This window comes from Astatotilapia calliptera, chromosome 22, assembly GCF_900246225.1.
Source record: "Astatotilapia calliptera chromosome 22, fAstCal1.2, whole genome shotgun sequence".
NCBI lineage: Eukaryota > Metazoa > Chordata > Actinopteri > Cichliformes > Cichlidae > Astatotilapia > Astatotilapia calliptera.
In genome coordinates this window covers 24,596,424-24,619,582 of record NC_039322.1, presented here as the reverse complement: position 1 = coordinate 24,619,582, position 23,159 = coordinate 24,596,424, and the positions used below count along the sequence as shown (strand labels likewise).

The 23,159-nt window shown below is 43.0% G+C and overlaps 2 protein-coding genes and 1 long non-coding RNA gene across 5 annotated transcripts; all 3 read right to left on the bottom strand.

Annotated features, from left to right (window-relative positions):
* Positions 1-3,182: 3,182 nt before the first annotated feature.
* Positions 3,183-9,989, bottom strand: LOC113014720 (oocyte zinc finger protein XlCOF6.1-like). 3 transcript variants are annotated; one of them, XM_026156432.1, is made up of 2 exons: positions 9,155-9,989; positions 3,183-5,497 (listed from the first exon to the last, which is right to left on the bottom strand). In XM_026156432.1, exons 1-2 carry the CDS (start codon positions 9,276-9,278, stop codon positions 4,299-4,301), a joined length of 1,323 nt encoding a protein of 440 aa, XP_026012217.1. In that variant the 5' UTR covers positions 9,279-9,989; the 3' UTR covers positions 3,183-4,298. The 3 variants fall into 3 exon arrangements, with proteins under 3 accessions (XP_026012217.1, XP_026012216.1, XP_026012219.1); XM_026156431.1 differs by lacking the exon at positions 9,155-9,989 and adding an exon at positions 7,171-7,476; XM_026156434.1 differs by lacking the exon at positions 9,155-9,989 and adding an exon at positions 7,020-7,156.
* Positions 9,990-11,196: 1,207 nt separating this feature from the next.
* On the bottom strand, positions 11,197-16,716 carry LOC113014719 (gastrula zinc finger protein XlCGF57.1-like). The gene is made up of 2 exons (XM_026156430.1): positions 16,220-16,716; positions 11,197-13,459 (listed from the first exon to the last, which is right to left on the bottom strand). Exons 1-2 carry the CDS (start codon positions 16,452-16,454, stop codon positions 11,823-11,825), a joined length of 1,872 nt encoding a protein of 623 aa, XP_026012215.1. The 5' UTR covers positions 16,455-16,716; the 3' UTR covers positions 11,197-11,822.
* A 4,908-nt stretch (positions 16,717-21,624) lies between these two features.
* Positions 21,625-22,448, bottom strand: LOC113014296 (uncharacterized). The gene is made up of 3 exons (XR_003270951.1): positions 22,145-22,448; positions 21,934-22,062; positions 21,625-21,851 (listed from the first exon to the last, which is right to left on the bottom strand). It is a non-coding gene; the product is annotated as an uncharacterized LOC113014296 (long non-coding RNA).
* Positions 22,449-23,159: the final 711 nt, after the last annotated feature.

Below are 23,159 nucleotides of genomic sequence, written 5' to 3'. Positions count from 1 at the left end.
AAGAGTTCAAATTGACCTACAGAAGGAGTTGGTACAAAAGAAAGACCAAGTTCAAGCACTGACAGCTGAGCAGGGGTCAAAGCAGTGTTACTCAAGTTAACAACAGCTAACTTCTTCCCAGGAATCGGGATCGGGTCCATGGACGGTTCTGTGAGTCTTTTCATTTTTCCCCACCGTGTGCATTTGGATTTGGGCCTCTTCTGGACAGTGGTTCCAGGTGGGGAAACTCCGTTTGGTCCAAGAAAGGATATATGAAGTGGTTGGGTAATTTGTGCTGTGACCTTTTCTTATTTGTGGTAGTTAAAGGAAGCCTTGGATGTGTTTTCTTAAAACAAACTTTCTGTTGCGTTTGGTGTGGTTCAGTGATCGTGGCAGCATTCATAGTTGAATTGAGTATCTTTGGACCATGGGTGTGTGAATCCCTTTTTGCATAATCTCATCTCTTAGGAATTTGGCTCTTTTGAGGTCCTTTGTTTTATTTTCATATTCCATTAGTCTTAAATCAATTTAAGAAAGAAGGTGAAGTTGTGCCAGAAATTTTTGTTGCTATCTGGAGTTATGGAAAGACTGCACTTACCTCAAACAGTGCCTGAATACAGGATAACGCACTTTGAATTGCCGATTTATTTATTTTTATTACATTTAACATCCATGATTTTGAAAGGGGAAAAAACTCTTTCAAACAACCTGGAACTTCAAAATGAAGGAATGAAGCATAGCTTTATTAAGCATTCCATATTTGTTAAAGTGCTTGTGGTTTTGTACACTTTCATGAAAACTTCAATGCAAGGATTTACAGAATTCACAAGGTGATGTCATAATTTTGATTAAAATTGCTTTAACAAGTGGAGAAAAGCTTGTTTAATAGCCTCTAGCCTCTATGGTAGGGCTGGGCAATATGAGGAAAATCTAATATTGCAATATTTTTTGGCTACATCAAAATACACAATATATATTTTCACAATATGTCTTGACCCCAGCTCCCCCGGTACCAGGAGCTGCAGTTTAACCCTCCATGAATTCAAGTTTTATATGTAAATACCAGCATATACTGGAAACACTCTCCAAAGTGCAGCTAAACCCATTTTCGGTTAGTATGTTATTTTATTTTAGTTATTTTAAAATATATATTAAAACCATTGTTGGTTTTAATCTAGTTTAAACCAAACCACTCCACTGGATTTAGCTACACTTTGGACAGTGTTTCTGGAATGCAGAAGCTAGCGAGCTGATTGGAGACCAAAAGTCAATCAGAATTTTTGCATCAAAGTCTGTGATTGATTGGTTTTGTGGCACATTTATAACGGTGTACAGAAAGAGCTGAGTGCAGGGTGCAGAGATGTTGAGGACAGGAGCGACACACTGAGAGCAGGTCCGCAGATGTCTGTGAGCACACAGTACACAGATCTGACCACAGAATCTTTTAACAGACTTGACATGGTGGACATTTAAGACACTCCTCCTTTTCTTCCTCTTTTTTTTTATCTTTAAATGGTTTGGAATATTATGCTTTTTTCGTTTTCTGTGAATTGGAATGGCACTTTGAGAATACATGATTTGAGAAGCTTGAAAAATCTGTTGTTTGTAAGTTAAGTGTGTCTGATACAGCATAAGATACAGAGTGTGCGATGATAATAAGGGGGTGTTAGGATACTAAAATGAACATGAGGCTTGATAAATCATAAAGTCAAGACTGATCAAAACAATGAAGTTATAAAGAGGTGCAGTGCATATACAGTGATGAAGAGAGCATATATTTTATTCTGCTACCCTCATAAAAGTCAGCCTGTGTGTATCTGTCTAAATGTATTTACTGCGTACTTTCACACTAAGGAACTCTCATTATGACATCATTGCAAATTATGATGCATTGCAATGTTGAAACTGTATTTCCTGCTTGTCTCCAAGTGTTCAGTCAATACTGGCTAGACAAACCAGATCAGGTGTAATAAATCACTCCAATCGAAATGATGCAAGACTGAGCTCGATATATAATTCGATTATAAACAACTTTGTGTAACTAATACATTTGCTCTTAATAATAAAGTACTATAGAGTAAAATAGTGTTTTTATTTAAAATTAAATTATTCAATAACAAATTACTTTAGTAATGTTATAAATAAATCAATGAATAAATAAATATAAATGAATAAATAAAATGATATTTTTTTTAAAATGCAGAATTTATTCTACAACATTATTTAAGCACAGAATTCTTTATTTCAATGTATGTGGCTCTTGTGGTCCTCCATTGACCTTTGACTGAGCTCTGACCAGAAATCTCCCACTGATTTGATTCTCAGCTCAGTCCACAGCTCAGTCAGTGATACAGTAAAGGAAAACTCAGCAGGAATTATCATTTAACTATTTTTAATTTTCTGTTAAAGGTTTTCACATACGATTTTTTATGGTGGCACATCATATTAAATTAATATATATATGAATTTAACTGTAAAAAAACAAATGAAAACTGCTGCAAATCTTTGTCTGGCAAAGTAATTTAAGAAAACCAGGTTAGTGTTTCTTAGAGACACACGGGTGTTTTATCATTTTTACAAAGTGTGCAGCTCCTCACAGGTTCATTGAAAATAAACAGGTAGTTATTCTGTAAGAGATCACTGATGGGATAATAAAGCTGAATCCATTTGTTTCTCAGTGAAATCAGCTCTAAACATTGATTTATACAGCTTTGGATATAAAAATGAGCTGGAGACCTGATTCTTCCAGAATCCTTTTCAAACCCAGACTCATGTTTCCATAAATCTGACAGAAAGTCAGTCTGAGTCTCAGAGACAGTAAATACGATTATCGTTAGATCTTCATCTTATAATATAAAGCACCTTGAGGCGACTGCTGTTGTGTTTTGGTGTTGTGGGTCCACAGAGGTTGAAACACATATATTTAATTTTTCCGATTTTAATGGATAAAAAAAGTTGGATATCATCTGCATAGCAGTGAAAATATGCGCTATCACAGGGGCAGTATCATAATTAATGAGGAACTCCTATTTACAGTCTATTAGATAGATATGATTCAAACCGCTGCAGCGCCGTACCTACCTACAGCATGCTCTGACTATAATATTCTAATAATAATAGAATATTATAGTCAACAGTATCAAACGCTGCACTGAGGTCTACCAGGACAAGCACAGAGATGAGTCCACTGTCAGAGGACATGAGAAGATAATGTATAACCTTCACTAAAGCGGTTTCTGTAGCAGGACAGCAGAGTGAAGACTTTTTTAAAGTACATGATATGTCATTTATATCACCAAGTAGAACTTGAGTCATGACTCGACTGATGATTCCTACCAAACTCTTCATTAAGTGGTTTGCAGGACGTTCTTCAGTACAAACTCAACTGATAATTTTGCGACTAAACGTTAAAACCACGAATTTTCTCTTTGGACTTCAGTGCCCTTTCATTTGAGTCAGATGTCGTGCCTCTCCAACACAAACCAAACAAATAGGTTCTCATTTATAAACAGGATTTATGGCACTTCCCACTCCCATTTCTAAAATCTTGATGTGATTGTGACGTGACCTTTCTACAAAACTGACTTTTCTTCTCCACATCTGGATGCCTACAATTTAGCACATCCTTGTTCTGACCATAAAGGGCCATGTTCACGTTATATTAAAAAAGAAAAAGAAAAATTAAACCAGATTGATCAAAGCCTCAATTTCAAACAATATCGCAACATTCATTTGGACAGCAGCAGATTTGTTGAGTTTAATTTTAATTAAATAATCGCAAGTTCACAACAACAGTCAACCAAAGGCGCTTTGACCCGACAATAATAAATCTGATTGTTGCACACACTACAAGTCCTGCAGTAACACTTGTGCATGCAGACATTTTTCTTGAACATTTAAAGCTGAATGTGAGAGTTTGCCGGTGAATACATTTATATGATCCACATAAATGTCCTTCCTGGTGGTTTATTAAAAGGAGCACTGCATCTGGAAATAAGTGGATATGAGGATGTACTTTTTTGTTCACACCTGTCAGATTCATGTGAAACATATTTCCACCTGCACTTTTTAATAAATAGGACATCAAGCTTTGTAGGAGATGCATTCACAGCTCCTGGTAAAAAGACAAACTGTTACGCTCCTATCAAAACTCGCCACTTTTTATAAGCCTGTTTTGATTTGGTTGTAGAACAAAGAAACATTCTTGCTCATTGTATCCTCTTCATTGTAAATGATTGTATGTTTTATCAGTTCCATCTCCAGCAACAGCTGATCAGTCTGAGAAGGCCATTGTGCGTCACAATGTGTTTGCTGACTCATCATTTTCTACTTTTGCCTGAATGTGACTCTGCAGACCCAGGCGGATGACTCTCTGCTGTGTGCAGCTTCATGTGTCTCTTTAGATGTCCCGTAACAGTGAAACGTTTCTCACAAACAGAGCAGCTGAATGGTTTTTCTCCTGTGTGAATCCTCATGTGGATCTTCAGGCTCCCCTTTTGGGCACAGCTTTTCCCACAAATATTACAGCTGAATGGTTTCTCTCCTGTGTGGACTCTCATGTGTTTGGTTAGGTCTCCTTTTTCTGCGCAGCACTTTCCACAGAAAGGACAGCTGAAGGGTTTCTCTCCTGTGTGAACTCTCATGTGCTTCTTTAGGTCTGTTTTCTGAGCACAGCCTTTCCCACAGACAGAGCAGCTGAAAGGTTTCTCCCCTGTATGGTACTTCATGTGTCTGTTGAGATGTTCTTTAACATGAAAACTTTTATTGCACACTGAGCAGGTGAACGGTTTCTCTCCTGTGTGGATCCTCATGTGTCTGGTCATGTTTCCCCTCCCACTGAAATTTTTCCCACAGAACAAGCAGCTGTATGGTTGCTCCCCAGTGTGACATCGCATGTGTGCCGTTAAGGAGCCACTGTCTTTAAATGACTTATCACAGTCTGTGCAGGGAAATGGTCTCTCTCCTGTGTGGTCTCTTATGTGTCTGTTCAAATTTCCCTTAAGGCTAAATCTTTTCCCACAATATGAGCAGGGAAATGGTCTCTCCTTGACTACAGTGCCAACATCAATGTCAGGATTTTTAACATCTCTACCTGACTGGGCTTCCTTTGTTTGTGTCCAGTCACAGTCACTGTCATCAGTTTCAGTCGAGTCCAGAGAGTTGTCTTCACTAACAGGCTGTAACAGTGGATCTGGATCTGAGTTCCTGTCTGCTTCTGGTCCTCCCTCCGAGCCTCTGCTCTCCTCAGTCCAGCAGTGATGAAGTTGTGAGGACTCAGGCTTCTCCTCATCATCTTCACTCTTCACGTGCACAGGGCTGAATGTGAACGTGGTGATTTCAGCTACCTGCAGGTCCTGAAGCTGTTCTCCTGTCTGACTGGCCCAGGCTTCTTCCTCTTCCTCTTTAATCTGTGGGGGCACTGGGTCTTCCCCCGGGTCCAGGCTGGAGCTCTTCTCCTGGTGTTCACGGGAAACTTCATCTTTGCTCCCCAACGGCTGCTGAACATCTGAAGGAAACACTGAAACAGACACAAAATGTGATCTCAGTTCTCTTTCAATCCTAGCAGAAATATGTTGTACCATCATATATGTTATAATGTCCACTACAGATTACAGATTGTTATGCAGAAGAAGCAGCTCGGGGTCAATTTGTGACACCATCATAGGCACATGACTAATTGGGATGCCAAGAGCCAGAAGCACACTTTCTTAACCCTGTACACTTAAACCTATCTCTGTTTTGGAGAAAGTAAGAGAGCAGAGGGAACAGAATGAGAATATATTTGATCTGTGTGATTATTTAACTTTACAATGTGGTGCCAAATCACATAAAGTTGACTCAGAGTGCTTTATTTTACAAAAGGTAAAGATCCTACACTGTTAAAGAGGAAATCAGGGGCTCAGGGAGGGGCGGACATCTGCCATGAACAGCTGGGTGTGAGGAGAAATCAGAATCAGAAAGACTTTATTTATCCCCAGGAGGCAATTACGATACAACAGAGCAGCATGACGTTGAAGATAAAACAAGAAAGAGAAAAGATGTGAGCACAGCCAGTGAGGACTTCGACCTTTCTGGGGCAAATAACTAAATATGTAATTTGTGGCATATGTGAAATTGGATTAATAATCAGCTGCCTTTCTCAGAGTCTTTTCTTCGTGTTGTTCTGGTCAGTGCTCAGTGCAGCAGCTTATGAACCAGGTCCTCGCCTGCTGCAGACTGGTCTAATGGAACTATCACCAGATGTGGTCCATCACAGAGAAGATTATCTAACTAGCTGATAGCAGGACCACAGACACTCTGTGGAAGTGCCTAGTTTATGCTCATGAACAGAGGTGTGCACCAAAAGTCAGCACTGCTTCTGAAGAAAAAATTTTAATATATTTTTTTGGCTTTATTAGATAGGTGCACAGTGAAAACTGACATAAAAGCGAAGGGAAAGAAATGCGGCAAAGTGCCGCAGGTCGGACTCAAACCCGGGCCGGCCACACTCAGCCATGCGGCATAAGGTCGCCTGCTCATCCAACTGAGCTAAACTGGCACCACCTTCTGAAGGAAGTTGAAGAAAAAATTGCAAAGAGCCAGTATAAACATAGGGCTTTGCAGATGTCACAGTTGGAGTGTAACAAAATAAGTGTTGACTGTACACACGACTGGACCAGAATTATAGATAATTAAATGTTGCTGGGTTTAACATTTGGTGCATCTATTTATCCCTGTTCTGTCTACTCTGTATGTTAATTTTCCAACTCTGGGAATAATAAAGGCTCTCTGATCTTATCTCATTTTATCTTGCCTCCTTTTTTTTCTCCTGAAATGAAAACATTATGAACTAAAAACTTTCCATGCTCGATCAGTTTATTGCTAATAACAGCTCAGAAAGACAAGAGACGCTGTCTGTTGCAGTTTGAGTGATGTACAGTCAGGTCTGTGATTTGTGGCACTCTGACACAGTTTCACCTCTGTGTACGACCAAAGTGGATGTTAAATTAGTGAAGATGTGAATAAAAGTGTAAACCTTCTGCTTGAGTTCAGGATTTTACCTGACCTGGTGAAAAAGTGATCATTTCTTTTTCTCATCAATAATTTTACTTTGTATCTGCTGGGATGCACGCAATCTCAACTCTTGCGCGCGGACATCAGCTGACAACGCGAGCTCGGTTCGGCTGCTCTCGGCTGTTTCCGGACACTGACCTGCCGCGCGCAGCCGGACTTCGGGCTTGAGCACGGCATCGAGCAGCCTCCTCTGGCGGCAGATCTCCCGCTCTGAGCGCTCCACTCTGTCCTGGTACTCCGCCACGGTCTCCTCCAACAGAGCGACGATCTCCTCCGCGGCCGCCGTCAGCCGCTCGGTCAGCAGCGCTCTCAGCGCCGGGAGCTCGGCTGCTTCTTCTCCCTTCTCCAGCCGCAGCAGGAAGTCTTCGGCGGCGGCGCTGATCCGCTCGTGGACCGACACCCGCAGCAGCTGCACGGCGCACATTCTGCGGCTTCTCCCCACCGGGAGCCTCCGGGACAAAGAGAGCCAGTGGAAAGGTAAACACGCTGCGAGTTCCGCGTCGAGGAGCGCGGTGCGGAGAGAGCGAACAGCGCCCCTGCTGAAGCGGAGGCTGTCGGAGTCAGAGGAGAGTTGTGAGCGTGCGCCGGCGTCTCCTTGCTACTTTCTGGTTGTGCGGGACATTTTTAGCCAGAAGTAAACCGCCTGTGAGTCAGCAGATCAACTGATCAGAAAGCCATGAGAAAAAGGTTGCGCATTCAATGATGAGCAGGTGAGGCTGAGGAGCATCACATGTGGTAGAATTTATTTATTTTTAAACTACCTCATAATTTTTATCACATGTTTAGGTATTGTAGAATAGAGCATTGAAAGTAGACTGGTACACTCTGATACTAACAGACACAAACAAACAGAAGACACCGCCCCACGGATTGTGTACGGGTTGTGATAGGATGCTGTTCTATATGGCACAGCAAAGCACAGAAACTATAAGATATAAATTCTGGCAGAGCTCTCCCTCTCCTCATCTTTCTTGCTCTCTACAGGCCTGGCCAGAGAACAAGAGACAGTTGCCATGGTGAAGTGGGGAGAGTTTTCTTCCTATCACAGGGAGAAGCTCGCTGCATAAAGTGCAAGATGACCTAAGGGATGGACCCACACCAGGGGGACCAAGTTTAAACTGCAGTCTTCACCCAAACTCTCAACCAGTGATATGAATATTCTCTTTCTGTGTCTCCTAACAAAAGTGTGTTCTGCTTGGGTTCGGAGCGCTTTGTCTGTTTTGGCATATGGACCAGAGGAAGAGGCATGGCACAGTTAGTTACCTGAAATTTAAACTGCTTAATAATAAATTTTGAAAAATTATACTTGGATTATATACTTTGACTTTATACTGATTGTCATTTTGTTTGTTGAATAATTGCAACTTTATTAATAAAGTTTAAAGAAATAGGAATCTGGTTCAGATTGAGTCCACAGTAATCCATAGTCCTCATGTGGTCCAGCAGCTGCCTTGTTGGCTCCGTTATGAGCAGCAGCCAGATGGAGCAAGATTCTGTCCTCCTAGTTTACTGTCAGAGGACTAGGTCATCACTGAGCTGCTGTTTGTCACTCACCTTGGACTTACCTGACACAGGTGCCGCTGTTAGCTAGAGCTCATTGGATGCAGTCAGGTTGTTAATAAAGTTTGTCAGTAATATAAATTCTTGTTATTTTTAGTTTTCTTTTCTCCTTTTTCTAGTTCTGCAGCAAGTCTTTTGATGAATCACCTGTTTTCTTCTCTGGTGAGACATGACAATCCCTATAAATAAGACAAGTACCCCATTAAAAAAAAAAGCAAGATCTTAATCAAATGAAAGGATAATTATTCATAAAGACACTGGTGACACACACAGTAGCTCCAAATTTCCTGAACATCTCTACACGACAAGCAGCAGGTGAAGTGAGGACCCGGTCATGGACTAGCAGTTTCTAATAACTTACTGTGCGTTTATGGTGACTGAGCATGGGAACGTATCTTTATCCTGTATAAAACTGCTGATCTTGTCAGTTGCTTGCTGTATAAGCTTCCATTTGGCCTTAAAGTGACCAAGCTATTTAAATTACAGACAGAAATTTCATTTTATTTCATTCCTGCTGCTGGTATCCTCAACCCACGTAGTCATATCTGAGGATAAAACTCACTTCTGTCTACACCACATCCCTGCAGACCTTTCTCCAATCCACCTGTCAGATTCCCACTCCACTCTCTCCAAGGTGGGGCTTCAGGGGGTACATCCATGGGCTGATATGACTCTTTCAAGCTCATTATGATGCTAATGCATCCTTGTATGAAACTGCAAAATAGCACAAAAAAAAAAAATCACAAGACTCAGTGCCTCCCACTGGCTTCATCCTAGGGAGAAGCAGTTTGTCAGCTTGTGTTGTTGGTTCAGTTTCTTCTTTCTTTTGGGTAGTTTCCATCATATTCATACCAATTCTTTGTAGCGACTTACAAGACATTCTAGCCTCTAAGTTAGCATGAGGAAAGCATTGCCATGTCCAAACCTGTGAGATACAAAAAAAATGAAAATGCAGGAAAATCAAAATGTGGAACACTGGCTGAATGTGTGGGATGTAGAAAGGGACACCTGGTCAGGTATGAATCCAGTCACTGGGCTACAAACATTTTATAAATAGCAGCGAGTTTGCCCAATGCCTGCCTGCCTGTTCAAACCTCTGGACTTCACAACACACTCTGAAGCTGCTCAGCTCAGCTAGCTACAGTTCACTGCAAAATAACACAATCTGCTGATTATGTTCACGAACATGCACATATTTCCCACAACCTTCGATTATATTCACTCCACCAATGGAATAATTCCTGTTAAAATCTAAAAATAAATAGTTACAGAAGCAGATTCAAATTAATGGTAGGAAATATTTGTATGAATAAAAAGGTCACAACAGTACATGAATACATACTTGTAATAATCGTGTTAGGGCTGCCACAACGATTATTTTGATAGTCGACTAGTCACCGATTATTTTTGCGATTAGTCAACTAATCAGATCATGCATCCATTGGACGTAAAACGTACAGCTGATTGCACCAGCAGCATCTGCTCTTATATAACTATCATTAGCTTACAGCTTTAAGTGTTTAAGGTATGTGCTAACTAAAAATAAAGACAAGATGATAGTTTATTAAATTTTAATGACATTTGCTGATTGTTTCGGTGGAGTTTGATAAACTCAGCCGTGTGCTCCTTGCTATCTAAAATATAACAGGACACCGGAGTATATTCTCGAGCGTCTCACACTTCTGATAATCAGTTGTCTGCTTGACGTTTATTCAGCTGTGTAAAAATTATAACTTTAATCTCAACCAAACCGATTTACTCAGGAACAAATAAAACACTGAAAAAAGCCAAACAATAACATTTTTAAGTTATCTAAATGACTATGTATCATGTTTAACCTGAGTAGCGAAAGACAGCAGTGGGTTTGAAAACGATTTCCCCACCGGCTCTAGTGAGCCTTGAACCCCAGCTAGCTATTGAGCTGGTGGGTAACAGACGTCTCCGAAAACCTCGGAGCTCTTTTGAAAATATCTGGTGTCTTGATAAACAGAGCAGATATTTGAGGTTTACACAGCTACATTCTCGCCTGAAAATATGTTAAACGTTTATTTTGTGACCCAGAAAGAATAATAAGAGTAATATTAAAACTAACTAGCTGCCGCCATTGTTGGAAACTGAGCAGGGCCACGCTAAGAATTCTGGGATAGGTAGGGCCACGAAGTATACACCCGACCCATCCTTCAAATCTGGGGAAACGAAGGGCGCATTTGTCGGCCGCATTTGTCGGAGTCTTCAAACTTGGACAGTCTTCGTCATGTCGCTGTAACGTAATCGGCCTACAAATGCAGGCACAGGAGGATGTGGTTCCTGAATTTGGACACAGCTACGATACCGGACACTGCTTCTTCTTCTTCGGGGTTTAATGGCAGCTGGCATCCTTGTACATGCAGTGCTGCCATCTTCTGTTTCAGTCCGTTATTACACGCTTAAATCCTACTACTTATTCCTGTGTCTTTTGGGATCTTACAAAGCTTCAAACGACGTGTCGACTATTAAATTAGTCGTCGACAATTTTGATAGTCGACGTAATCGTGACTAGTCAACTAATCGTGGCAGCCCTAATTTATGTACTGTATTCACTTGAAACTTAAACACAACCTAAAATCCAATATAGACTTTTTTTATTTCATTTTTAAGATTTGTAGCTGTGGACGATCAACCTGTTTACCAGCATCCTTATATGTTTAATATGTTGCTCCATAAACACCAAGAAATAATATGAGAAAAACTCAGTTGTTAAAAACACTGAAAACTAGAAACTATTTCTATCTGTGGAGCTCCCAGAATACGTCATTTGTAAAAATTACCGATTGTTAACTAATTTCTTAATGCATGTTTCAAAGTTTTAGCTCGAAGGTTTTGAGCCTCCACCCTGGCTGTTCCTAGACTATCAGAAAGTGCCGCCCCCTGAAGGATACTTCTTTTAGGCGGGCTGTCTCTTGTGAAGCTTCCTTGTCCTGAGTTTTACACATTTCATTCAGCTGATTTAAAAGTGATAGACTGGAATCTTGACTGTTGTAGTTTTAATTAAAAAAAAACTCAAATATTTCTGCATAAAAGCAGCCACACTGTCTGGCAGGAAGCTCAGATCTTTATGGTAATTTCAATTCTGTCCAGCTGACACTCTGTCTATATCATCTCTGAAGATATGGGAACATAAATATACTTCAACATGTTCATGAAGCAACAGCTTCTCAAACTGAGGACTTAACAGGAGCTGTGTCTGCAGCTCACAGCTGGATGAAGTCAGGCTGAACTTCCTGTCTTTGACAGTCTTTGACAGGCTGCTCTCCCCTGTGGACCTTCATGTGTGACTCCACTGAGCGTTTCTCCTGGTACCTCTTCCCACACTCCTGGCAGCTGTAGGGTTTTTCCCCTGTGTGAGTTAGCATGTGTCTCTTCAGGTCGATCTTCTGTACGAAGCCCTTATTGCAGAGCTGGCAGCTGTAGGGTTTCTCCTTCTTGTGGAACCTCTCGTGTGTCTCGAGTGAGATTTTCTGGCGAAACCTCTTCCCACAGAGGCTACAGATAAATGGCTTCTCACCCGTGTGGATCCTCATGTGAGAGTCCAGGTTTCCGATCTGCCTGAAGTTCTTCCCGCACACCCTACAGGTGTATGGCTTCTCCCCAGTGTGGATCCTCTTGTGAACATCCAGGTGTTGGCTCATGGTGAACTTCTTGCCGCAGACCTCACAGGAGTATATTCGTGGTTTCCCTCCCATGTGGCTCTTGATGTGCCTCTTTAGGACTGTGTTTTCTATGAAAGTCTTCCCACAGAACTCGCAGATGAACGGCCGCTCACCAGCATGCAGCTTCATGTGCCTCTCCAGCGATCCCTTTCTGGGGAAGTCCTTCCCACAGTCTTTGCACCTGAATGGTTTCTGGCCCGTGTGTGTCCTCATGTGGATCTCCATGTCTCTGAAGCTTATGCCACAAATGTCGCAGATCCGGCTTGTTTCTCTGTGACTCTGGATGTGCAGCTGCAAACTCTCAGAGGACTCTGCACGCTCTCCACAGATGCCACAGAGACAATCAGGGTGGTTTAGATGTGTCTCTGCATGCCTCACAAAGTTTCCTTTGTTGTGAAACGCATTGCTGCAGACCTTGCAGCAGTGAGAAGGGGTCAGGCTGGGTTTTCTGTGCCGGCTACTGATGGTCGTTTGCTCATCTGATCCATGGCACCGGATATGTCGCCTCAGCTCAGCACTCTTTGCAAATTCTTTTCCGCAAAAGCTGCAGCTGAGCGGTGTCTGTCCGTCGTGAGCTTTCATGTGTCGTTCAAGCGAGCTGCCTTGACTGAACTCTTTGTGGCAGATGTTGCAGGTGAATGGCTTCTCTGCCGTGTGGATTCTCATGTGGGTTACCATGTTGCCCTTCTGATTGAAGCCTTTCCCGCAGACAACGCAGCTAAAAGGTTTCTCTCCAGTGTGCATCCTCATGTGCATCTCCTGAGCTCGGATTGAGGGAAACTTCTTGCCGCAGACATCACATGTCTTGGTGCTGTCACGGTGCATCTGGAGATGCAGCATTAGGCCATCACTGGACTCAAAACGCTCACCACACAGACCACACAGACAGTCGGCCTCTTTCAAGTGCTTCTCCACGTGCTTCATCAGAAAGCCTTTCCTGTCAAAGGACTTCCCACACACTCTGCAAAGGTGAGACACCAACTGCTTGTCGTTCTCACATTGTTCTTCGTCTCCTGTTGGATCATCTGGAGAGGCCAGCTGGCGATCCAGTTCAGAGATGGTCTGTGGTCTGGAGGATGTGCCAGGCAGAGTCTCCTTCAGTTGGTTGTCTATCGAGTTGCTTGGCTTCAGACGTTTCTTGTCAGAGAGACTCGTGACGCCAACTGACAAACACAACTCTGGAGAGAAAATACATGACATGTGATTATTTAAATCATGTGACTCTATCACTTTTTTTTTTAAAGGTTTATGTGTTACCTAAACACTAGCCCCGCCCATACTTTCCCTCTGATGCCCTTTCTGCATGGTCCACGCCAGAAGCCTGATTTGTTTTGCACACACTTTTGCTTCTTTTGTTTCCTGTCATTGCTGTAGTTTAAAATTAATCATTTTCTTGCTGTCGTGGGATTAAATTTACTGAACTACTGATACCTGAACTTTGTATATTACATTAACGTTTATATCAGAGTTTGCTTCAGTAATGTTGAGGCGCGGGATTTGGAGAGACCAGTTACTGATAGTGTTCCAGTACATGTTTTTCCATCCAAGTATGTTTTTACTGCATTGGTGGTGTTTTTTGAGATCACTGTCATGCTGAAAATAAAACTCTGCAGTAATGCTTAAACTTCCATCTGTTAATACATTCAGTTGCTTTTTTACCAAAGGAACAATAGTGCAGGAACCACAAGTAAAGCCACACATTAATTTGATAATTTCTATCCTGCAGACAAAGCTTTTACCACCACTCACATTTAATTATTAGTTATTATTAATCTGTGGCTCTCTTCCAGTGGGTCTTTGTCCTGTCTTCCTCACCTCACACCCCACCAGTCGTAGCAGGTGGCTACCCCTCGATGAGCCTGATCCTGCCACAGGTTTCTTTCTGTTAAAAGGGTGTTTTTCCTTTTCACTGTGGCCAAGTGCTTACTCATTGGGGGGGGGGGGGGGGGGGGGGGGGGGTCATCTGACTGAGTCAAAGTCAGCTTTATTGTCAAACACCATATGTACAGTCATACACAGGAATTTAAAACTGAAATGCTCCCATGGCCCTCATTGTGCACTAAAACAATATAGAGATAAAAATAAAATAACAGTCTTATATACAACACAATACAATACAATCTTTTATAAACAACAGTGTCCAACACAATCCAAGTGTTCGTGGGCAAGAGTTTGTGTGCAAGTGGGGTGGAGGAATCAGTGAAAAAGTGGCGATGCTACATGACAGGTTTGCCCTTGCTGTTCTTAGGCTCACCTCATCCCCGGCTCTGAAGGCCACATTACATGTTTCCCCGTATAGGAATTTTCACGTGTTTCTCCAGTTTGGGCACTCTTTTGGTCTGCATGATTCAAATCGCCCACCAGGATGAGAAAAGCATCTGGGTGGGCCTTCTGCTGCTCCACTGACATGCTGATACATTTCATTCAGTGCCTCACTCCAATTGTTGTTAATGGAGCAGGGAGGGATATAAACAGCAACAAACAGTATGGCTGAAAATTCTCTCAGTAGGTAGAATGGTCTGCAATTGATGATCATAGTAGCAGAGGTGAACAGTGTTTGCAAGCCACAACAGGGTCGCAGCACCAGGCATCATCGATGTAAACACAGAGTTCCCCTCCATGAGCCTTACCCCCTACCCCATTCCAAAAGTGCATGAATGGCGCTTTTGGGAATGTTAACATGTGGAAACATGTTAAGCCATGTTTCCACAAACACGAAGACCCAACACTCCCTCATTGACTTCGAAGTGGACCAAAGTAAGCGAGCCTGATCCAGCTTGCTGTCCAGGGGAGTGCACATTGGGACAGTTCAATGGTGGGAATAGCGGGTTTGTGTGGATTAGCCGCTAACCTACTCCGGATGCCTCCGCGCTTACCCCTCTTCTGTTTCCTCTCACACCGCCTGAGACATTTCCACTGTGGGCGAGATCTAGTAGCAAGGGTCGGTGATAAATGCCTCCGAAGCAGTCCGCAGTGCTCTAGTGTAATTTGTAGTTCTTCCGTGTATCGTGAATTTGCTTCTGTTGATTTTGAGCACCGGGAGGAGGCCCCGGGGCAGACCCAGGACACGCTGGAGAGATTATATCTCTCGGCTGGCCTGGGAACGCCTTGGTATTCCCCCGGATAAGCTGGAGGAGGTGGCTGGGGAGAGGGAGGTCTGGGCCTCTTTGCTTAGGCTGCTGCCCCCGCGACCCGGCCCCGGACAAAGCGGATGAAAATGGATGGATGGATGGATGGATGGATGGATGGATGGATGGATGGATGATTTTGAGCATGCACTCACGACTGTACCTTACAACAATATAAAGCACCCTGAGGTGACTGCTGTTGTGATTCAGTTCTTTATAAATACAACTGAATTGAATTGAACTAAATTAAATGTTTTTTAAAGCCCTTACGAATAAGAACTATTTTGCTCTAGAAGTACAGAAAGGACCACATAACATCTCTTTGTCTCGGACCATCTCCAGCATCTTTTTCCATCTTCATGCATCTGGTCTCCTTCTGTCATTGCACAGTTTCTTATGTCTGCTCCTTTATTCCAGCATCATCACATCAACACTGTTTCAGCTCGGTCTGTATTTTAATCCTAAATTTGAAACGAAGTCTCAAGCATTCTTGAGCCTCGTGTTAGTTTAGTACTTACTTATGTGAAACTAATAAACGTGATGTGTTTACTGGCTAAACTCCCACACTGACAGGTAATGTTTCCTGATAGCACTGTGTGCAAATACTTCATTAAATCCATGTAGTATTCGGAGTATTTAAATGCAGAAAGGAGATAAAGTTATCATTGAAAATCAGTTTATACATATACATTCAGATCTGTCGTATATAAACAGAAGAATGAGCACTAAAAGATCTGGGGGAGGACCGTGAGCGCGCCAGTAAATGGGACTAATTGAGGCTGCAATGTGGTGCTGAATGTGGACACTGACCTTTGCGCTCCCTACCGGGATCTTCCGCGCCTCTCTCGGCCGCTCTGCTCGCTTCGAACGCGTTGAGGATGAGCTCGATGGCCGCCGACAGCCGCTCCACCAGCAGCTCCCGTAGCTCCGGCAGCTCGGCTCGGCTGCGTTCATGCAGCAGCCGGAAGATCTCCTGAGCGGCCGCCGCCATCCGCTGCTCGATGGTGGCCTTCAGCCTGCGGCTCTCGGACCGCTTTTTCGACATTTTGCAGCGAACAAAGAGCAGAATGTAAACAGGACGAGACACTTCCGGGATCGCCGGGCAAGCGTCACTGGAGGCGGACGCTCATTTCCTGCGTGAACCGGAATGTGACTCTACAGCTGCTGTTATGCTACCAGCTAAAATCCGACAGAAACGTCCGACAGAGAAATAAGGTGTAAAATTATTCAGGTTTCAGTTTAAAGTGTCCAGCTTTCACTTTTCTTCCAGTGTCGTGTAAACGCCTCAAATGTCAATGCATCACGTGACACGAAATTTGTCAAAAACACCTCAATTTAAAATGTCTTCACTAATTCACAGAGATCTACAGCTTCAATAATAAAGCTTTAGGTAAATTGTCAATTAACAACGTCTCCTGTTAATTTCTGCATGTACCAGAACCATTAACAAGCAGATACTGAGTTTAAATATAGAGGTTAGTGAAGACACCATCCAACTTGTCACATAGTGTTAACGTCTGTCGAACTGACCGTTACTCTTTAATACAATAAAATAAAATAAATCTTTAAAAAAGATTATTAAAGAATCTTTAATAAAATAATTCTGACGTTTCACAGGCACATCATGACCAGATTTCAAAAATCAGAAGAGTCTGGAGCTGGATTTCTAATAATAAAAACTGCAATATCGTATTGGTAGGAAGTATATGGGAACAGAAACCTCTGGACACGTTTTTTATGCTTGGAGAGCTGACCATTATTTGCGAAGGACATTATGGGCTGGTGGAGTGGATATTATGCTACTGTCCTTAGCACTGCTTTTTCGGGTTTACCTCTGACATGAGACAGAAAGCAAGTGATCTGAGAGGTCTGGATTTCTTATAATGTTCCCAATGATGCTGCATGATGCTCACACTATATGAATGTTAAAACTGCACCTTCATTCAAAGCAGTGTTGGGGGGGGGGGGGGTATTTAATTTTATTTAGGGCAGCTAATGAGACAGATTTCAGGTCTAAAAGCTTCAGATGGGAGTATAAACGTCATAGCTGTGCAGATGTCCCATCTGAAAAAGAAGAAGGATGTGCCAGACCAGTGGCTGGTCAGAGGATCCCTGGGACTTGATTCAATGCCTTCAAAGTGCCTTTTAAACAGTCTGTGACCTGGAGAGTCAGGACCTTCATGACTAGGTACTACAAACTGATCGACATCCTGCAGTCCTACTTTTACATCAAGATCTTCATCAAAGACCACCATGTTCCCTCTGATGCCTCCATCCTGAGCTTCAAATGGGAAGCGATGCACTTCCTGAATGAGAGCCAGGACAATGACAAGCTGATTTAAGTCCACTGCACCTATGGCGTGAACCACATTGGGTACCTGGTCTGTAGGTACCTAATTGACGTGGATGGGCTGGATCCACCAGCAGAGCTGGAGCTCTTTAACTCCTCCGGCAGAGGTCATTGCTTCAAGAGGCAGAACTGCCTGAATGACCTGCAGAGCTCCACCAAGAGGAGCAAATAAGGCATGGAGGACCCTAAAGAGTTCAAAAGCAGTGGGCTCCAACAGGTGTCTGCTCACCTTTCAGTTATTTATGATGATGAGTGAATGAACAGCGTTCCTCCGAGGTCCTGCTGAAAATCTCCAGTCGCGAATCTTATCCAATTCTTTCTCTTTTCCCAGCCTGCCTCAAGCAGCAAAATAATTCATGCTCTCGAGTTAGAAAGCCACAGTCTGCAGTAGTTTGCTGTAACCAACTTTTGGAAGAGAGATGCCCCTAACTTAGAGGTACACATATTTATAAAAGAGATGTGCTTCTACCCGATTGGTCAAAAACCATTGAGAAGGGCCGTGGTTTAGATTTTAGACCCCCTTAATGGCTCTCTTCTTCTCCTCCATCAAGTGCAGCTTCACCTAGGGATGGACACCCCCCCCCCACACACACACACACAGTCCTGCCTTCCCTAACCTGTTACACAGTTTCATGACCCTAAGCCAGCATCTATCTGTGAGAGCTTGTTTCTTGACCTTGCTCTAGTTCACTCCCGCATTCCTGCACACAGCTTTTTTTTCTCCTTTTTTTTTGTCAAAAGTATAATCATGGTTTTTATTTATCAAAGTTGATTCATCCCGATCACTTTCAGCTTTGTCTTTTAATTTTTGGACTCTCTAGAGGAGCTTTAAAAGGAGGCTCTCATCTGAAACAAGAATTTTCTTCTTTGCTGCCCCTCTCAAAGGCTTGTGTTTATTATCCATTTTACATCCTCTGATCCAAGAGTAGGAGAAACTGTGGTAAACTAAACTGTTCATGGCAGACTGAAAATTTGGCTCACACACTGACCTCGTTATTGGGACTGTGCTCATGTTTGATATCAACATCCCTTATTTGCCCTCACCCAGAGGTGGGTAATGGCAAATAAGGAGAACCAGAACTGGTCCACTTTAATACGTCTATCATCAAGGTCATGTGATGTGACCAAAAGCTCCAGAACAGCAGCAGTTTTTTGACTACTGAAAACAAACCCTTGCTGACTTTCTGACACCTACAGGAGAAACTAATGCACAATGATCAAAAGCAGCATGAATAAAATAGAGTTCAGCTTAACAAAATGGAAAACATCAAAAAAATCCCTACCCCTTACTGGAGTTAAAGCCATCACAGCCATTTTTAATCTATCTGGTGAAAATAATGATATAGTATTCCTCCAACACTGTTTTTTCTAGTCACAGAATTTACGATTACCTTTGACAGTAAATGTTTTGTAACTGGTAGTCTGGGATTTTATTACTCTTCCTGTTAAAAGAAAAATTGTACTTTGAGAAAAGAGAAGGTGTGGAAACTATCAAAGTTCAAACCAGATCTGTCCCTTCCTTTATTACCTCCAAATGAAAGAAGTTTAAATTTAAGCCAACAATATTTATCTGTGTGCTGATTTTTTGACATTGAAGCTGAACAGTTAAGTCTGCACTTTTAACGAAGGGCTTCTTTACATACTTCAGGGCTTGTTAGAGGCTTAGAGAGCCTTATTGTCATTTATTGTCATTGTGCAGTTTCTTGCACAGCGAAATTGGGTAGCTGAACCACAAAGGTGCTAAAGTAAGAAGAAGAGAAACCAATATACAACGAAGGCGGAAAATAAATAAATAATTAAATAAATAGAATAAAATAAAAAACAGTGTATATGTATACATATGTGAGTGGAACTATATACATGGTGTATGTGTAGGAAACATTGAAACAGACTGGGACCAAAATAATTGCACATGAGCCAAAAATATTGCACAGAACATAGAAAGACTGAGATATTGCACATAGATGATCAGCAGCAGTGTCAGGGTGGATGTGTTGGGGAAGTCTTTACACACTCTTAGTTTGCATTAAGAGTTCTGACAGCCCACAGGAAGAAGCTGTTCTTTAGTCTGTTGGTTTTGCACCTGATGGTTCTGAGCCTTTTTCCAGAGGGCAGGATGTTGAAGAGGTGGTGGTTAGGATGGAGGTGGTCCTTTATAATTGCCCTGGCTCTGGAGAGACATCTTGAGCTGGCAATTAAGTCCAGGGAGGGGAGTGGACAGCTGATCACCTTCTCTGCAGTTCTGATGACCCTCTGTAGTCTCTTCTTGTCAGCTGTTGTGCAACCAGCGTACCACACAGGGATGGCGTGCACCAGCACACTCTCGGTAGTGGCACGGTAGAAGGACTCTAGGAGTTCAGTCTGCAGCCTGTTCAATCTCAGAACCCTCAAGAAATGGAGGCGCTGCTGGGCTTTCTTTACTAGGGCTGATGTGTTTGTGGACCAGGATAGGTCCTCGGATATGTGGGTGCCGAGGAACTTAGAGGACACCCTCTCCACATTGTTCAGGGCCCTATTTCAGGAAGCCGGTTTAGTGCAAACTCTGAGTAAGTATACCCTGAGTTAACGAAAACTCTGGGTTTTCGGTTTCACAAAGCGAGTTCTGATGAAGCCTGAGTGAGTTACTATGACGACACACTCCGTGAAGCTAACCTGCCCCCTAGCAGGTTTACTACAACTAACCCTGACTGTCTCCGCCTCTTTGTCGGAAACCTGACAGTAGGAAGTGTCGGACATGGCGTGCCCCTACCTCGAAGAGCCAGTAGATCTTGAAGCCCAAATTCTCCGCAGAGCTCTCCGCCGGGAGAGAGTGATCAGAGCGCGTTTGGACATTTTATCATTCCCTGATGATTTTCTGTGTGAACGTTACCGTTTCTCAGCACAATCTATAATTTATTTGAATAACATCCTCAGGCCTAATATTGCGCATGTGACACATCGCGGACATGCTCTCAGTTCTGTACATATTCTTTGTACTGCACTCCGTTTTTTTGCAAACGGGAGCTTTCTGTACAATATTGGTGACGCTGAGCACGTTTCCAAGGCTACCGTCTGTCGGGCAGTCAGGAATGTTACAGTTGCACTGAAACGTCTCCTGCACTCGTTTGTGGTGTTCCCCGGTCATAGACCCACAAGATTTATCAAAGAGGGATGCCACAAAATTGCAGGTATCAGGATGACCAAAACTTAATTCATGATGTGGTGATACTTGAACTACTACTTAAATGGTACATTAATTTCCAGGGTTCCCAGGCGTGATTGGCTGTATAGATGGCACTCACATTCCAATCATTGCACCCTCAGTAAATGAAGGAGACTATGTGAACAGGAAGTCTTTCTACAGCATCAATGTACAGGTACATAGTTCCCTGTAGCATTTCACACTAACAAGTGATGGCATCATAGTAATGGATGCTAATTTGTGTTCTCTGCACTGTGTAGATCATATGTGATGCTGCCAACATCATCACAAATGTGGAAGCCAAGTGGCCAGGCTCTGTACATGACTCACGAATCTTCCGGGAATGTACACTGAGCACCAAATTTGGACATGGTGGGTCGAAGTTACTGTGAAATATACAGAGACCAATTGCCACAGGGACGTTTGCACTGACATGTATTCTTCTGTCCTAGGAGAGTTCACTGGCTACTTGCTTGGTGATAGGGGTTACCCATGTTTATCCTATTTGCTCACCCCTTACCCTGACCCTGAACCGGGCCCACAGAAGCGTTATAATCTGGCCCATTGCAGGACACGGGCCAGAGTTGAAATGACCATTGGAATGCTCAAGGCCCGGTTCCAGTGCCTGCAAAGACTCCGGGTCGCCCCAGAAAGGGCATGTGACATTATTGTGGCATGTGTGATTCTTCACAACATTGCCACGATTAGAGGTGAACACTGTCCAGCTGAACCAGACATCAGCAGTGATCCACACGATGAACATCCTGACCCACCCACGAACGTACAGGATGGAAGAGCAGTCAGAGACACCATATGCCACAACCATTTCCTGTGACCCGTCACCTCAACATGTTACAAGACAAATACACAGATTCTGTGGTCAACTGGCTTTATTGGTCGCCCTGTATGTCCTGTACACAAAGTATAAATGCGTATATTAGTATGTTGTACAAACACTGACATGATTCGTCCATCTCTGATCACTCCACCCACCCTTAACTGTTGTTCCAGCAGTACAATCTCCAACTTGGACTTCTGGATCTGCAGCTTGAGGTGTACCATTTCCATGTCGCACTTCTATATTTTCCTGACCAGATATGTCTTGTACAGCTTCACAGGGAGCTATTGCAACACAGGACATAGCATTGGCATCCATAGTACATGCCTACTTAGGTTGGTTGTAAATCAGTGCTGAACATCCTACTGTGGACAGGTTTGTTGTAGGAGTGGCTGGACCCTCTTCCTCTTCATTTCCAGCATCACTCTGCCAGGGACATAGTAAGTCCATGGTGTTATCATAGTACCAAATTGTAGTCAGTTGTTATATTTTCCACTGTACGCTGTAAACCTCATGGTGTGTCTCTGTTGCGTCCTCCTCTGTAACAGCTGTCACTGTTTCGTCATCATATGCCTGTGGTGGAGACATTTAACAACATTGCTGTTCTACTGTTGACACATGTAGTCTGTGGAGTATTACGAGTACTCACAACTGCATGTTGGTCTGGCTCAACAGGGGGCTGCACCAGATGCAGTACACCATCACCATCAACTGGAAGAATATGGGGTTCATACAGGTCACTCATGACTTATGTGGGCGCAACTGGCAATTACCAGACATACCAATCACCATACACCTCATTGTCAGTATGCTCTCAGAGACAACCGACACTGAGGGAAGGCAAAATCAGTAGGTGTTAAGGTGGAAACGCTTTTATGAGTTTTATGTTGCATTACAGTATATGTTCATATGTTACTCTTAATAGGAAAAGAACAAAATGTACTACTCGCTCAGGAAGTTCACCCTGTGAGAGATTAACACACACACACACACATGCAAAATTAAAGGACACTGCTATGCTATAAATAAAGACGAACTACTGCAGCTCGGTGTGAGTGAGTCTCTCCCTGAGCCCTCACCCGTGCAGCACGTTAACAGTCTCCAAGTGTCTCAGTGTTGTTTATTCACCTGACTGTTTGATAACTGTAAATCTCTGACAGTAGGACAATGACTTCACTACGACATAGTTCATTTTGGTCAAGGTGACTGTGAAGAATGGATGTATACACATCATGTATTGTTTTGGATTTACCTCTTATGTAGGCACTTGTGCCCTGTGGGGTTATTGACTCAGAGGATGTCCCCGCAGAGATGCCTTCAGCCACAGGGCGCCCACTGTTTTGGCTGAGGGCCAACTGCTCAGCCTCTGTGAGTGGTGGTG